The following is a 17,224-nucleotide window of genomic DNA, read 5'->3' as shown; positions in this document are numbered from 1 at the left end:
TGTCAAACACGACAAGCTCATCAGCATGTTCGCAACACAGCATCACTCCTCCAAAGTGTTGCACTGTGGCGCTCTGATAGAGAGTTCACCGAACTCTGCTACACTGATAAATGTCGCCGCACACATTTTAGTGACATATGGATACAGAGGTTGTGATCAAACAAACAAAACGTAAAACAAGACATTGAAGTCGGAGAATATTCAAACCATAGTGCATGTGATGAGATGCCCTAGTAACTAAACAGCACTTGTGCCAACTGCAATGCCATATGGATTTACTCCACAGAGTATAATCCCCCTCCCCGCAACCTACCCTCATAGCCCATCCTCTGGCAAATGATGCCACAATGTGAGCCCAGAGTAAGCAGATTTGCACTGGCGTTAGTCGCAAAGTGGGATGTTTTGCATTGCTTCCTTGGGTCAACATTTAGGATTTCACCAGAGATTAAAAAAGCGATGTCAAGAGACGCTCTGCTCAGATTAATGGCTGTAATCTCTTTTTAAACAATGGGAATGGATTTAGCACAAACATGACAATAAAAGAGGTATTGACAAACTTCTATCTGCTATCTTCACAAACAAATAACATAAAAACGAACTGTATGAATACACTTATATGTACAGTTTAGATCCAAGGCAGAGAGAAAATTCATGTCTACACTCGCCACACTTCATTAGGTACACCTAAAAAGAGCCAATTGAATTTAACTTCATTTGAAGTAGCCTATTTCATATAAAGCTTGACAATTTCAGACAACAATTCAGTTGTCAATAAGATTATTATTGTGCTTATTGTACGTACTCGTGCAACATTTCCAGATGTAAGCGTTAATTGGGTCGATTATTTAATTAATTAATGGTGACTCGAGTGATCTTTTTTGCTCTTCCTCGAGAGCCACTGTCTTGCCTGTTTTCCATTTCTCCCTGCTGCATTCTCACCTGATTCAAATGATCGAATAAATAACGATCCTGATCATGTTTTGTGCATGCAAACACTTTGTTTTTTTTCTTCTTTCTACCCCCAATTTTGCTGTTGTAGACTGTAAATTTCCCCAGTGTGGGACAATAAAGGATATCTTAATTTGGCATAAAACATCCAGGAAACCCTCGAGGAACAAGAATGAAGACCCCTGTTCTAGCCAGACAAACGTGTGATTAATGAGGTTAAACTACCCACAACAATCCAATTAAAAACACTAACTTGTACAAATGCTGGTAAATTCTGTGAATGGTGAATTCAGTTTGTCGGATTTTGCCCCAAAATAAGATGAGCAGTATGAAATTTGCCCTGATTTGAGAAAAAGTACCGGTACGTAAGTGAGACTGCTGGGATAGGCTCCAGCACTTCCGCATCTCTCATGATGATAAACTGCTCAGATAATATATATATATAAGATAATTACAGTGGCAGTCGCCGAATAACGAGGGGAGAGAGACGGAGAGAGAGAGAGAGAGAGAGGGGGAGAGAGAGGGAGAGGGGGTGGCGGCCGGTGGTCCAGTGGTTAGCACGTCGACCTCATAGTGCAGAGGTACTGGGTTCAATTCCAGCTCCAGCCTCCCTGTGTAGAGTTTCCATGTTCTCCCTGGGCCTGCGTGGGTTTTCTCCGGGTACTCTGGTTTCCTCCCACATTCCAAAAACACACATGGCAGGTTAATGGAACTCTCACAATTGTCCCTAGGTGTGAGTGTGAGCACTTATGGTTGTTTGTCTCTGTGTGCCCTGCGATTCGCTGGCAACCGGTTCAGGGTGTTCCCTGATAGGCTCCAGCACCCCCAAGCCTTGTGAGGACGAGCGGATCTGAAAATGGATGGATAGATGGATGGATGGATGGAGAGAGAGAGAGAGAGAGAGAGACAGAGACAGAGAGAGAGAGACCTTTTTTCGGTGTTCTTGGAGGTATTTGCAACGTAAAATGTGTGACCTAGATAAACATTGCTTTAAAAATGCTGATATGGGATCATTCAGGAATGAGTTATGCGTCGGTTTGCGCAGCGGTAAACCGCCTCAACTTCGGCTGATGACACCCGGAAGTCACATGGGGACGGCGTGTGAGTAAGCAGCATTGAAGCAAGTCTGTATGTCGTGACGTTTCTCCCAAATGAGTTATTGTCGTCTCGGGGTAAATACGCTCCATTAACGTAAGTTTCTGTACGTGTGTCTGTGTATGTCAAAAGACAAGCTTAACAATAAGACATTTCTTGTCGCCGGTGTTTGCCGGTCGTGTATGTCGGCCACGTGTGTGGATACATTCTCAATGTGTACTGTGTAGTTCCCGCATGAGTTCATGTTAACCACGACTTGTCACTGAAGGCTGTTTCTTTTGTTGTTTGTTTTCGAAATATGCGTTATATGTTTGCTCTACAATATATGTTAAATGCAAAACAGTGGTAATTGGGTTATTTTACTTTTAAGTTAAATTTGGACACTTGTTTTTCAGATACAGTACTGTACAAATGTCTGCCCACAAACCTGACATTTTTGCCAAAACTGATTCATTATTGGAAAGTGAACATTATTGTTGTTGTAAAGCCAGAATATTTTATGGATCTATTGTTCTGTATTAGGGCGTACTACAATTTCACAGTGCCACAGTAAACTTTTTTTTCTTTAAGAAATAGTTCATAGTGAAGAGTGGACGACTGATTAGCACGTCCGCCTCACAGTGCAGAGGTCCAGGGTTCGATTCCTGCTCAGGCCTTCCTGTGTGGAGTTTGTATGTTCTCCCCATGCCTGCGTGGGTTTTCTTTGGTTTCCTCCCACACTCCAAAAGCATGCATGGCAGGTTAATGGAAGACTCTAAATTGTCCCTCGTGTGAGCGCGGATGGTTGTTAGTCTCTGTCTGGGATAGGCTCCAGGACCCCTCACATCTCTTGTGAGGATAAAGCGAATCAGAAAATGGATGAATTTATGTACTGTATTATTTTTTGGTACTTGGGTGGAAATGTTGTGGCTTGCAGGTGGCGTCACCTAATTTCTATCACGTTATTTTTTACTTTTTAATTGTCTGTTAAGGATGGCCGATTCAGGCACAGGTGATCCCAGTGGTCATCGCATGCCACCACCTGGAGGAATCGGGAGGAGCCAGCTCATGGGCCGCCGACCACCTGCTGCCATCTCTGGGGGCCGCCTTCCTACGATGCGTTCTAGAGATCTCACCCTCGGGGGAGTGAAAAAGGTATCTGTTCCCCAAAATATTTGACTGAAAGGGTCTCTTTTCCTCCCCTTTCCATAATATCTTATTTTTCTTTGCATCTAGAAAACATTCACACCAAACATTATTGGCCGGAAAGTTAGAGAAGAGTAAGTTCACTATAAGATTACAGGGGTGGGAGGAAATATGTAAAAGCCCTTCTGATTAATCTTGACTGTGATTTATGTTTGAAAGTGTCAAGGATGAAGGTGTGCAAAAGAGAGAGCGGATGAATGCGACCCGAGGCAGAGGTCCTAGAGAGAGAGGCAGGGGCCGTGGTCGCCCAGAGATGATCCAGTCCCACTCTATTTTTGAACAGGGTCCAGGAGAAATATCAATCAGAAAAAAAGGTTGGCATTTACAGTAGCATGTGTAACTACCATGTTTTGGGTTTGGATGATATCGTATGATTAACTAACTTCCCTGTTTATTTAAATATGCAATAGCTTATGAAAGTGAACGAGATGCCCCGAGCGTAGGACCATCCCCCATCATCAATATCAAAAAAGAGAAGAGAGAAACTGAGGAAGAGACCAAAGAAATCCTTCGCAAGCTGGAACAAGATGGCGTATGTATCGTTTAATACCTATATGCACTATTTTATACTTTTACTGATTGATTCTTCCATTTCCCCCCTCCATGTTTTTCAGTTTATAGATGATCCATTCCTGAGGGGTGAAAAGAGGAGCTGCCCGGTCCAACTTCCTCTTGCTGTGTCAGGATGGGGTTTCAAGGAGGAATTCAGTGCTCCTACTATTAAAATTGAGAAGATGGATGAGGATGATCCCATGGAACCTGCAGTGGAAAGTACTTACTCGCTTTTGCAGTTCACATTCTCATTTTGATGATCTCACGGGTTAACAGTAAGAAGTACATGTGTGAACTCCCTTCACAACTTCAAACCATTAAAGATTAAGTAACTGCTGAGAGAAACAAAATTCTGTAAATGGCAGATAGGCCCTCCCCCCCAAAATCTATTTCTGGAATTGTAGATATGTCTTTTTTATATAACTTTTTTTCATCTTTCACTTTTATATCCTAATTAAAACAAGATAATTATACCAGGGCTACACAATGCCATGTTATTAAAATTATACTATTTTACTATGTGATACAAAAATACATTCAATACATATTTAATACAATGAAGTTGCATGGCCCGTTCAAATAATTGCCCACCTTTGACTTGCTGTATGGGACCCTGTGATCAGCTCGCTAGTCTAGCACACTTGTCTCAGGCAGCGGTCCAGTGCCCAATTGTTTTTTTTTTTTTTTGTTTTGTTTTGTTTTAACTGAAATAATAGACATCTTACTAAAATTACAAAAAAATGTACATGTAAAAAATTAAAACAAAACTAAAATGCTTTAAACGAACTCCATTGCACTTATGAGGGGGAAAGAAAGTTTTTCATTGAGATTTAAAAACATTTGTCATTGAGGCTGACTTCACTGAGGTTAGAGTTGTATTCCATTTGTGTGCAGCGTAATGGATAAATGCTGCTTCACCATGTTTGGTTTGAACTGAGGGCACCACTATCTGACCTGAGTCTGCAGACCTGTCAAGCAATAAGGAGACCTCTGTCTCTCGTTAGCTTGTGTTTTTAACTCATTCACTCCCAAAGACAGTCTTTTCAGACTTCACACATTCAATCCCATGTACTTCGGTTTTCTTTTTTCCTTGCTTTTTTTCCAAGACTGAAAGTCAATTTTTTTTTAAACGGGTCTGAAATGGCTGGTACTGAATGAGTTTTAAAGGACTTTTTTTTTAAACGGGTCTGAAAATGGCTGGTACTGAATTAGTTAATTCACCACTCAGCAAAGTAAGAACACAGATACAGTATCCCTAATTCCTTTGACAGCTGTTTCTCTCACTTCATTAACAAAATCTTTGAAGTTCCTCTTTGTTTCCACAAGGGGGTGAACATTTCCCATAAAAATGCCAGTACTTTACATGTCTTGATACCAATAGAAAAAAAATGTCATAGCATTTTTCAGGCGCGCACATTTTCTACATCTTCATAACTGTCACTGGGCGGTGGGGTAAATGCATTTACAATTCTCCAGAAGACCAAATTCACTAAAATACATAGTAGGTAGGCTTCCAATACTGTTATATACAGGAGAATTTGTGAATTCAAATTCATAAGTTCCAATTAGAAACCCATGAGAAGTGAGGGTCTGCAGTGTTTGAACATCAATATAGTGTGGGATTTCTGTATGTTTTACAAAATATTATACTAGTCGTTTGTGCTCACTCACTCGCGCCACTGAATATTAAACATCTCAAAGTTCCTTGCTCATGTTTTTTTTTTTTTAATACTCTCATGCTGTTAGAAAGGTGTGAAAAGGCAATCCTTTTTAATTTCAGTGAAGGAAGAGCACAAGGAAATAGCAATAAAGAAGACTGAGGCTGCCTTTAAGCCTCCTCCACTCCCTGAGCCGGATGTTTTGCCGGATCTTCTTCACAAGTGGAGTCTGAGCAAAGGTGAGGAGCTGTTCTTCATGCAACTGCCCGACACGCTGCCTGGCCAGCCGCCTACCAAGGAGTACAAGCCAATAAAAACTGAGGTGAAATCTGAGGACGGTCAATCTGTCCTCCTGAAAACGGAGTCTCAGGTAGCTAAATGTCATGACTAAATAGTAATAAAATTATGACATTTATGTGTAAGTATGCTTTGCATATTTAATAGGAGGAGCAAAATGAAGATAACAGCTGTAATTTGAAAGATCTGCGAGAGGGTCTTGTTGGAAAAATGCTGGTGCGAAAGTCCGGTCGGGTGCAGCTCATAATGGGACAGATCACGCTGGATGTGTCGCTTGGAGCATCATGCTCTTTCCTTCAGGTATGACAGGAGATAAATCATTCAGGTTGATCACTTTCTGTCTGTCTTCATTACATGCTACATAAACGACACTAAACTCCATTTTTTTAAAATTATAAAACTACTGAATGAGAACTCCACACCACGTGTCTGTCTTTTTAATTTGTTTCAGGAACTGGTTTCTGTTGACACTGAGGCACGAACAGGTGACATGACTGTGTTAGGAAATGTCAAACACAAAATGGTTTGCTCACCAGATTTTGAATCTCTGCTGGAAAGCAGGTGATGATCGTTGATACTCTTCATGGTGGTCATTTGCTCTGTTGTGTCATATGAAAGTGTGCTAACACTAAACTGTAAAACTTGAAACAAGACCAAAACGTTTTTGATTGAAAAATTCAGTGATTTGCCATATTTCGAATCTTCAATAATTTGACTGTACATGGGTGTAAATGTGTGAATAAAATAATTTCTATTAAATGATGTTTGATGTATTTTTTTTTTTACCCGATTGGCAAAAATCATGTTTTCACATCTTACTCTTAGTACGAAAGGCTCTTTAATAATAGTAGTTAATAAAAACATCAAAGCATACTGCGGGCGTATACTCCACATATTGCAATTTCACTTCAAGGAAATTCAAATGTTTTTGAAACAGTGCATGAGAGCATACCAATGGGTCAAAAAGGTGAATAATGAAATCAGGTTAAATATATAATCCATCCATTATCTGAGGCAATTATCTTCTGGAGCTTATTTCAACCGGTAACCTCGGCCAGTTGATGGCGTACGCCCTGACATGGTTGCCAGCCAGTCGCAGGGCATTCATAGTCAACAATTCACACTTACTCTAAGGGACAGTATAAAGCGTTCAGATTAGTTGCCATGCATGAAACCAGAATACACGGAGAAAACCCACGCAAGGCATGAGGAAAGCATGCAAACTCCACACAGAGGGGCTGAAGCCCAGATTCAAACCCATAACCTTTTCCAAGAAGCATTTTTTAAAATTATTACTCGCAGATATGTCCTATGTTTTATAAGTTTCATCAGTCAGCACTTTATTGGTTTAGGTTGATAAAGTCCTGATCCGAATATGTTGACATGGCAACAACATCAGAACATCCACACGCTGTTCTATTAGCCGTAATGTAATGTAACGTAGTACCCCTTTTAAGCATGTGGTGTCGCTGTAGAGATGTCCATGTCCTGGGCTGGCTGTGTGAATGCAGACAGCTTGGCTCCGACTAGTGGCCTGTAGTCTGTTCACGTTGTACGCCGGGTGGAGTTTGATTTCAGTCTGCTGGACAGAGACAAATGATGCACCGGTGTCACGCCAGAAGGTGGGTCTATCATCCATTATTTCATCCTTAACATGCGTTTTGATAGTTACTGGGTTCACTCCACATAAACATAGTCAGACAATCCACGCTGACAACAAAAGCTTGGCTCAGCAGTTCATTCTCAGTCGTGGCCGATAGCAAAAGCTAACCAACCCAAAGAGCAATAGCACGCCTGGGATCAGATCCAGTATAACATACGGCTCGTTAAAACAGACTTTGGTCCATGTTGCTGATGGCGTAGTGGGCTCCTTAGACTGCCGAGCATCATATGATTGCAATGAGGAACATTAATTACGTTGGTACGTGGTAGAACTGGTGGTGTAAAATGTTAGCTGAGTGCCTGTTAGTGAAGAAGCTAACCGTGGCCGAGCTTATGTCATTAGCCGTCTCGCTGAATCATCAGTAGAGAAGAAGCAGGCCGGCACGCCAGTAACATGTCAAATCTAGTTCCAATTAAGGTTTTTTGCAACACCAAATACGTAATGACTCAACCATGGTTAATGGTTAAACCTCGACCGGTACGAACAAACACATCGACGATGTCAAGTTGAACAAACATTCACATGAGTATTTTGAGACATGATCTTGATCAACTTTTTATTCTTTCCAGGCCAACCTCCCACTGAGGAGCAGAGCGGATCTTCACCGCTGTCGAGCTACCTGCTGAGTCCACCTGTTTTTTGTTTACATCTCCCTAATGTGACACGTGCTATAACCACAGGGACATCTGGATATTACGTACAGTTAAAAAGACTGATGGACCTGTTTCTACTTTAATATTGCCCATGATGGCAGCGTTAAGATGATCCTCCACTCTCTGTGCAGTGAGAGGAAGATCCATCCCCAAGTTGTCTTTATGAAGACCTTGTGTTGATGCCAGATAAGGGCCAGTTTAGGCCAAGGCGTGGAGCCCAAGACTTCTACTCTACCCATCTGACTTGACTTGGGACGATCCAGAAGACCTCACTGTTCAGCTGTCTTCAAAATGGAGCTGTTCTTTAACCCCTTCGACAGCTTGGTGTGTATCCTACTGGGTATCTCCTTCACTGTGTGGTTCACACTGCTGCTTGTGTTCATCATCGTGCCAGCCATCTTTGGGGTATCATTTGGCATCAGACGCCTCTACATGAAATCGTTGTTAAAGGTCTTTGAGGTAAGCACTCACACTAAAATGTTGTACACACGAAATAAGGACTTTTTAGAAAGTTTAAACAAGGCCAATCATTAATTTAAAGTTTTAAGTAATGTCGTAACATCCCAAACTGTCATACAAACTAAAATAGAAGAGATGAAATACTGTACAAACAAAAGCTAATCACCATTTCAAGATGCCTGGCAGACATGTAATGGAGAGCAAACAGGAAGATGTTTGCAAAGGGATGTCACATTGTGGCATTTTATTTGTTTCACTGGAATTGCTGTTGACTTGTAAGTTTTATGATTATAGACAATGTAATAAATAGGCATATATTCTGAAAATAAAAATTGTGTTTGAGGAAGGGTGTTTAACTTTGGATGTTCACTTGTTATTTTATGAAGCATGTAAGCATGGTTCATGCCTTACAGTGGTGGATATGGATTAACATTGCAGCCTGCTGTTATGTAATGGGGGGGGGGGTGGAGCTTGTCCCTAACTATAGTCACTAACTATAGTATGTCAAAGCTCCAGCTGCTTTAAATGCATCAAACTGTTGCCTTCCTCCAACATGGGACTAATATACTTGCCGTACATCAGTGTATGATCACAATTATTTGGTTGTGAGTTCTTGAAGTAAATTCTGGAAGAAAACAGAAAAATATGCCAGAAAAAAAGTGAGCCAGTGGGAACTGGTGCAGATTTCCTGAGCTCGAAATTCCAATAGCAAACATCAGGAATGTGGAAACTGTGGAAAGGACAAGCTGTACGAAACTGAATCAAGGTTTTTCAGGTTGTTCACGTACGGCAGTCGATTCCTCTAATAACACTTCTGTGAAAATTGTGACCATATTTAAATGATTTAAAGTAATTTCCCCGGTGAGATTTGACTTTTATGGAATGAACAACTTTTTGAATGGCTTTTGAATGCGCCATAAGACAGTCAAAGCAATGCCAAACATTCTTCACCTGAGCCTGTTTTTTGACTCACTTTCTTGACGTTAATATTCACTGAATTTGCTGCCATTGTTACATTCAGATGTATCACGCCTCGTTATGTTGCACTATCAAATGTAATTGTGTGGGCTGCTGACGTCCCGAACTTATTTTGGCTAACGTTCAAGAGAACATCATGTACTTTTCCTCTCTCAGAAGATTTATGTCCGTTCTGTTGTTGCTTAAAGGAAGGCCTTTTGCATTGATGTAGACTGCAACAATGCATACGTGATTGCAACTTGTAAACCTTTTAGCATGTGTAAAAAGAAAGACTGGAGAAATAAAATGTTCGCCAATGTAATTTGACTCTGTCACGTTGATTCTGTATAAGATGTGTAATAATCTTTCAACTCTTCTGTACTCTCCCACTGTTATTTTTGTAGTGGGCCACGCTGAGGATGGAGAGAGGAGCCAAAGAAAAGAATCATCCCTTGTATAAACCCTACTCAAATGGTAAGATTGAATATTATTGGGTTTCATTCTGTGTTCGTGCCCTGTGTGCTTCTTGATGACATCACTCTCCTCTGGATGGCTCTAGCTATCATTGCAAAACATCCCACTTCCTTGGAAGAAGAGATTAAGGAGATTCGGCGCAGTGGCAGCAACAGAGATCTGGACTCTGCGCCCGAGTTTGAAATGTCGGACATCTTCTATTTTGCTCGAAGAGGAGTGGAAAGCATCATGGATGACGAGGTGACCAAGCGGTTCTCGGCAGAGGAGTTGGAGTCTTGGAATCTGTTGACACGTAGCAACTACAACTTCCACTACATCAGCCTGAGGCTGACTGTGCTGTGGGGACTGGGCCTGCTGATCCGCTACGGCATCCTTTTACCTCTCAGGTATTGACTGTGCACATAATACAAATGTTTGATCAAGCTTTGGCCCACACAGTGACAACACGCAAATAAGTCAACAGATTAATGCTAATCCTCTTCTTCATTATTTTACTACCATTGGAGTAATAAATAAATGTTGACTGTTAAGTAACACTAACTGATGTAATTGTGCTACTGGGAACTGCTGTTAGTGCACCAACATCTCATTTGAGCTAAGAAAGAAAAAAAAAAAAGCAACATGCTTGTTTGGGACTCTGTTGATGGAAAAAGTGCTGCCCACTGAGACACTGTGCCATCTCATTATTGAGATATGAGCCCTTTTTGCTTTCCATTGAAAGCAAAAGTTTGAAAAGCAGCAAGACCTGTTGCCGTTATGAAAACGAGTTGAACCCCCGCAGCCCAAGCGACGTGGCCCAAACTCACTGAACTGTCGAGCAATGTCCGGGATTTGGCAACTGCAGTTCATGTGTGGCAAGGCTGCCTGGTTTTGACAATTAGGTAAACGTGCAGACTTCTGAAGTACAACACTAATATTGTGGTTACCGTGTTTAGCTACTCATTAGCTCAAAATTTGCAGCACCTCGTCGCGTGATATGGTGCAGTTCTATCAACTTACTTTGGTACTGTATTCTATCTTGTCGTGGCTGGGTGGCGTTTATATGCTTCATTGCAGTAACTGGCCTTCATTCGGAGTAAAATGTTTATGGGGGGCTGGTCATTTGTACAAATCCCAAATTTTTTATGTATAATATATATTTTATCCATCTCTTATCCCCCTCAGTAATCTTTGCGAGGTCAGTGTTGACATGTTGAGCTTCCTTTCATTTCACTCTGGAATGCTCTGTGTTGCATGTAGCAGCGCTTTCTCTTTTTACTCCCACCGCTACTTCCACAGTAAATTTCATCTTGTAAAGAGTGGCTGCTCTGCAGGCATTGTGTAAAATCGTAAAATTTTTGACGATTCATTTTTTTCCCCAAAGGGAAAAGGATGCTTTTATATGCTGATAATTAATGAGGCCAGTGCAGCGCAGACTCTTATTTACGGGAAAAACTTTATGAATGAATGATCATGAAATGACCATTATTTCCAGGCAGAAGGCAGATGTTTCTATATAGTCTGCACTGCAGTTAGCCCTATTGGATGGTGAAGCGTACCTAATGAAGCTTCACAAGTGAGTGTGCTGTTTTTCTGTGTTGGCAGAAGAAAAACGTGTAAAGAGTGAAGTAGCGTACACCTGTCTTTAAAGATGTGTGAATAGTGTGTCGAGTTCATAATCGCGCATTAAAACGTTGTCATTGAGTAGCCATTGCGACAGATACGATGTGTCACAGATAGTGACTGGTGACTCACTACTGAGCCTGGCTCGCACACATCCAGTTTCCAGTGGAGGCAAAACAGGCCACATGAACACAGACTCACATCTTTCTTTTGGTTGATGTTTTTTTTCCCCCCCACATGAATGCACGCTTGTGTCTCATCAGAAATCTCAAATCTTCACACCATTTAATCAGCACCCTCTTTGAAACTGTTTCAGGTTAATTTTGTTTATTGGCCACCTCAAACACAGCCCAGTAAATCCTCTTAAAGGGTCTGTTTATGACCAGTGACTGTAAGAAACTTCTGTCTGATGGAGCAAGAGCTTCCCCATACTTGCATGAGTCCCAGTCCTGTTTTCTATTGAAATGCTGTTACTTGTCCCGCTGTTGTCAATAGCCCGCATCTGTCCTATTTGTTTCAGGGTAACCCTTGCCTTCACTGGTGTTGGCCTTCTGGTATTCCTCACTTCTTTTATCGGCTTACTGCCCAATGGAAGGTATGCGTGTCTGTTTCTATCTAATCAAAAAGATCTTTTCATCTTTTGCTGAATTCGTTGGCTGGTTAAAACTCTGTTACACTGCTGTGAGGTCGCATTTGATTCAGCTGATCCAGCATGCTAAAACAAACTGAATAGTGTCATTATGTGGAAACATGACTCAAGTAACCATTACCGTTGTGTGGTCCTTTTTGCAGGATGAAAAGCATCCTGAGTGAAAAGGCCCACCTTATGTGCAACAGAATATGTGTCAGAGCGCTGACGGCTATCATAACATACCACGACAGGTAAGGAGAAATATTGTGGGTTAAGGAATTATCCCCGGCATGGTTTGGGATAACCTGAGCTTCCTGAGGGTGTCTATGATTGTATGGATGATCATGTGCTAGTGTTGGTGTACATGCAGGCAGACGTATGATCCATCATCACCTTTCAAACAATAAGAAGGGATTATGCCCATCACAACACACTTATTTGTTCATTATCTGCTTGTTTGGTATCCGGAGAAATAAAGCAAGGATGGAAAAAAAGGAAAACTTGTTTTGAAAAAAGTCCTTTTACTTTGTGTGTTTCTGTGAAAATTAAAAAAAAGACTCAAATCTTTTTATTTTATTTTTTATCTTTGTAAAAGATTGCACTTTGTTGTAGTCTAGTACAGGTGTTGAAGTGGCTGCGGTCATGTTGCTGCTTGTTTATTGTCAGTGATCTTGTAATTGCCCTTTACAACAGGTTTTTATTGCACCAATAATGTTTGTGTTGTTTCTGCTTATTACATCTTTTGGGCAGGGAAATTAGATGACACGTTGCACACAAAAGGAAGAATGACTTGATGCTTGATAATATCTTAACGGTTGCAGCCATGACTTTACGTGTGCTACATTGTATTGATTAGGAGTTTAGAGACACATATAAACAACTTTTATGTCCATAAGTTTTCAAAATACACACGTGTGAACAATAATTGGCAAGTTGTGTGAACGTTGTGAAGTTATTGAAAAGAGGCCTAATTTTTACCGGTACCTGCATTAATTGCTTTGCAGTACTTATATGGCCGCGTCCTTTGTCACATTGGCTTTTGCATGTGGACATTCCCTCACCTATTCCCCGTCATACCTCATCCACTACGGTCTCCATAAGATTACATAATGCCAGATGGCTTTTCTCTGAGGTGAGGAGCCAAGGGTGTGGGTTTAGCACGCAGCCAGAAAATGAGTGGTTGTGAAAGCGCTTGCCATAGACTCAAACATATACATGTGACATCTTATTGGTTTCGACAACGCACAAAACTCTCAATAGTAATGTGCCTTCTATTAACTGTTTGAAAATCACATCTGATTTAAGCCAAGTAGCAAGTTGCTGATTTTAGCCATTTCAGCAAATGTCACTGTTCTGAAAGGAGGAATTGTAACATGGCTGTTGTTACAGTGGTGTTCTCCCAACCCTTTATTGTGCCCAGGCACACATTTTATGTTTGAAAAATGGCACAAAGTATATACAGTAATGGCTATTGAACTGAAATACTACTCTCTCAATTAGGGCTGTCATGAGCGAATATTTTTAGAATAGGATGAGCCTATCGTTTTATTGCATCAATTAATTGATAGCATTCAAATATATTGCAAAACCATTTCCCCTCAGATTCCTGTACTGTTTATTCACCAATTCTTGTTTTTCTTTCGGTATTTATTAGTGATTAAAAAAGATAACCATATAACAATTCAGGCAATAATACATGAGGAGGATTGCTGTTGTACTCACCACCCTTTTTGGAATTGATTCAGTTACTATTTCTGTTGTTGCTTTCCAAAGTAAAAGCAGATCTTTGCAAATGTTTTATTTTTTGATTCACTTTGACAAGCAGCGTTTAAATGAAGTGAGATTTGATGATTTCTCACGGCAAACCTGCTGATGTCTTACGATACCGTGATTTGGAATGATCCTACACCGTGATTGGGAGTCATTCTAAAGGTTGTTGTTTCCCAATTAAAATGCGTACTTTATGGATATGTGAAAATTAAAATTTTGTGTTGTTTAATTTGCATGTTTTGCAATGCATTAGTACCACCGCCGGGAACCAGATGAAGCAATGACACTGGTTTGTTGCGCGAGATATCAGGCCTGTTGTAACATACTCACTCTGTGGCACGATGATAAAAATACACCAGTCAGTGATGGTCTTTTGTAATTCAATCTGTGTCTGTGGGTCTGTGCAAGTGCTGCATGTCAGATGATATACTGCATCAACATGATTTACTTTGTTGCTATTTAGAAAGAACTGCCTCTCTATTTTATTGTGTAAAAGAAACTGAATTGATGTGTGACTGCATCATCATGACTTTCAACCGCATGTGGTTTGAGTTGATGATTGTTGATGCACGCTAGAGGAAGTGCTCACCTCGGGTTTTTTTTTTTTGTTTGTTTTTACTTGTAGTGAGAATAAACCCAAAAATGGAGGAATATGTGTCGCCAACCACACGTCACCCATTGATGTCATAATTCTGGCCAGTGATGGCTGCTATGCAATGGTAAGTGTTGTCTCTTTTTCCATAATAGTTCTCTTTTGGAATTATATCTCCAATTATATCTACATTTGTACATGTACGTGTGTCTGTGTGTGTGTCAGGTGGGCCAAATCCATGGGGGCTTGATGGGAATCATTCAGAGATCCATGGTGAAGGCCTGCCCTCACATTTGGTTTGAGCGCTCAGAGGTCAAAGACAGACATCTAGTGGCCAACAGGTAGAACTGCTACTTTTTGTCAACATGTTTTATAGTGGTTGTTATTGTCATTGATAATCAAGCCAAATTTAAGAATCAATTGAAGATAGTTAGATATGTTTTTTTTCTTTGCATAACAGGCTGAGTGACCATGCACAAGATAAATCTAAACTTCCCATTCTTATATTTCCTGAAGGTCAGTTTGATTCTGTTTTATTGGTTTGAGTTTCTTTAAAGCACAAGAGTGTTGTGTTTGTAATAAAGTCTGTCAGTGTTGTGTTTGTAATAAAGTCTGTGTTTGTAACAAAGTCTCACTTTTTTTTTTTTTTTTTTTTGCTGGCAGGTACATGCATTAACAACACATCAGTTATGATGTTTAAAAAAGGGAGTTTTGAAATTGGCGGCACAGTGTACCCAGTCGCTATCAAGGTGGGAGAAATATTTTTGTCTTACGTCCTTACTGTAATTTGTCATTTGAATCTTTATATCCTGTGCAGTATGATCCCAGATTTGGCGATGCCTTCTGGAATAGCAGCAAATTTGGAATGGTCAATTACCTGTTACGTATGATGAGCAGCTGGGCCATTGTCTGCAGTGTGTGGTATCTTCCTCCTATGTCCAGAGAGGTACAACTCTGACTTTAATTGTGCTATTAAGTCAAATATGCATGCTTACGTGAATCAATATTTTCCATAGGAAGGGGAGGATGCTGTACAGTTTGCCAATCGGGTAAAAGCAGCCATTGCCAGACAAGGAGGATTAGTGGACCTTTTATGGTAAGACAGTCTCATCATGCATTTTTCTTTTTTTAATCAAGGTCGCACATCAGCCATGCTGTTGAATGCGTACATCGATGTGAGTTAAAGACAAGGTACGAACAACGTGCCATTCGCATATGAATCCCATTTTGTTTCGGTTTGCCCGGGGAGAAAATTGTGGCTTATAGTCGAAACATTATTGTAATCAGCATGTGAGCTACCCTACCTGCTTGATGATTTCAGCAGTTTCTTGCTCAATCAATAGCTCAGCCCTTGATGATGTTAATCCTCTAAAAAGCTAACATATTTCAAATGTTTTTACCATTGGTTATTCAGTGGGAGAATGTTATACCCAGCAAAAATGTGCTGAATAAATCCTTCTTTGCAGGGATGGGGGGCTGAAAAGAGGAAAGGTAAAAGATACCTTCAAAGAAGAGCAGCAGAAGCTCTATAGTAAAATGCTGGTGGGCACCCAAGAGGATCGCAGTCGCTCCTGAAAGACTAGCGAGGAGGTGGATCGGCTCAAAGCCCTCACAGGGAAGCTCTGACTGCAAATGAAGTCAGCTGTGCAACCTCTCCAGTTGGGGTTCCTCAACTTTTCTCTGCCTCACACCGACGTATGCTGTTTGCAGCGTTGTATCAGGTTCATTGGAGTTACATGAAACAAGACTTGCCTGGATTAGAATGGAAAAGTAGAAGTGCTCTGAGATAGAGCCATGTCTTCCTTGTGGTTGAGGGAAAACTTGTAATATATGTCATTAAGTTTCAGATTTGTAAGATTATTTTACCATGTTTGTATCTCAGTCATATTTTAAGTTAACCCTGATTCTACCTGGGTATATAACAGAGTTATAGATGATGTTTTGAGAGTTTGCATGACTGGCTTGTGTTTGACATAAAGCCAAACTTTGTTACATTTTAAACTATTTTTATGAGCTCTTTTTTTCCAAGAGAAAGAATCCTGTATTCTCAGCTTTGTGTCTTACATGAAGACTTATAACCTGTTATTACAAAAGCAGTAGCTGGCGTTCCTGAACTCTTGTTGCTGGTTCTTTTTCCATGGAATGTGTTGAATGCTCACATTGTGAAGTGGAAATATTGCACCTGTTCCATCTAAAGTCGGCATATATCAAGTGAAAGAACATACTTGGGATGTTTGCATCTCAATCATCAATGCCCATGGTGAACAGGTAATCATGCAGGTTTAAACAATTACAACGGGTCTCTAAACAACCCACTTGGAATGGGAAGCAGCTAATATTAGTTACACCCTGTAACAGACTCCTTTAGCCACCTATTGGTTTAATTTATTTTAACTCAACTCTGGAGGGCTTTGTCTTATTTTCTTTGCTTTGGTGATATGTGTCCTATTGGACAGACTTCAAAAAGAGAAAGTAGCTGTAGTCTGGTCTCCTTCAGGCTGGAGTCAACCAACATGAACTCCGCATTTAGATTACACCAAATATGTTTATGAAAAATAAACCTTCAAGGATGTCACTATTTGTCTCTGACTGTGAGTTTACTCGAAATGCATAATTCATAATGATTTAATTTAGTTCCAATAAGACATTTAACTTAATAATGCTCGTGCTGTATTCCGGAATTCACGT

The 17,224-nt window shown here is 40.5% G+C and overlaps 2 protein-coding genes across 3 annotated transcripts; both read left to right on the top strand.

Annotated features, from left to right (window-relative positions):
- Nucleotides 1-1,979: 1,979 nt before the first annotated feature.
- Nucleotides 1,980-6,494, top strand: polr3d (polymerase (RNA) III (DNA directed) polypeptide D). Of its 2 annotated transcripts, none has more exons than XM_019885090.1 (9): nucleotides 1,980-2,049; nucleotides 3,015-3,177; nucleotides 3,259-3,302; nucleotides 3,388-3,542; nucleotides 3,639-3,760; nucleotides 3,843-3,999; nucleotides 5,561-5,808; nucleotides 5,883-6,035; nucleotides 6,187-6,494. In XM_019885090.1, exons 2-9 carry the CDS (start codon nucleotides 3,016-3,018, stop codon nucleotides 6,298-6,300), a joined length of 1,155 nt encoding a protein of 384 aa, XP_019740649.1. In that variant the 5' UTR covers nucleotides 1,980-2,049; nucleotide 3,015; the 3' UTR covers nucleotides 6,301-6,494. The 2 variants fall into 2 exon arrangements, with proteins under 2 accessions (XP_019740649.1, XP_019740648.1); XM_019885089.1 differs by having other exon boundaries at nucleotides 2,016-2,139.
- Nucleotides 6,495-7,233: 739 nt separating this feature from the next.
- On the top strand, nucleotides 7,234-17,111 carry gpat4 (glycerol-3-phosphate acyltransferase 4). The gene is made up of 13 exons (XM_019885207.1): nucleotides 7,234-7,357; nucleotides 7,968-8,510; nucleotides 9,872-9,941; nucleotides 10,027-10,327; nucleotides 12,064-12,138; nucleotides 12,336-12,425; nucleotides 14,570-14,663; nucleotides 14,762-14,877; nucleotides 14,997-15,052; nucleotides 15,200-15,285; nucleotides 15,354-15,482; nucleotides 15,553-15,632; nucleotides 16,003-17,111. Exons 2-13 carry the CDS (start codon nucleotides 8,343-8,345, stop codon nucleotides 16,109-16,111), a joined length of 1,374 nt encoding a protein of 457 aa, XP_019740766.1. The 5' UTR covers nucleotides 7,234-7,357; nucleotides 7,968-8,342; the 3' UTR covers nucleotides 16,112-17,111.
- Nucleotides 17,112-17,224: the final 113 nt, after the last annotated feature.

Source organism: Hippocampus comes, unplaced genomic scaffold (genome assembly GCF_001891065.2).
Source record: "Hippocampus comes isolate QL1 unplaced genomic scaffold, H_comes_QL1_v1.1 scaffold45, whole genome shotgun sequence".
NCBI lineage: Eukaryota > Metazoa > Chordata > Actinopteri > Syngnathiformes > Syngnathidae > Hippocampus > Hippocampus comes.
The sequence above is the reverse complement of the archived record's forward strand: the minus strand, read 5'-3'. Positions and strand labels throughout refer to the sequence as shown.

Coding starts and splice junctions, on each gene's coding strand:
- polr3d (XM_019885090.1), top strand. CDS start 3,016: ATGGCCGATTCAGGCACAGGTGATCCCAGTGGTCATCGCATGCCACCA. Junction 3,543..3,638: donor AATATCAATCAGAAAAAAAG/GTTGGCATTTAC, acceptor AATATGCAATAG/CTTATGAAAGTGAACGAGAT. Junction 4,000..5,560: donor CATGGAACCTGCAGTGGAAA/GTACTTACTCGC, acceptor TTTTAATTTCAG/TGAAGGAAGAGCACAAGGAA.
- gpat4 (XM_019885207.1), top strand. CDS start 8,343: ATGGAGCTGTTCTTTAACCCCTTCGACAGCTTGGTGTGTATCCTACTG. Junction 12,426..14,569: donor ATCATAACATACCACGACAG/GTAAGGAGAAAT, acceptor TTTTACTTGTAG/TGAGAATAAACCCAAAAATG. Junction 14,878..14,996: donor AGACATCTAGTGGCCAACAG/GTAGAACTGCTA, acceptor TTTGCATAACAG/GCTGAGTGACCATGCACAAG.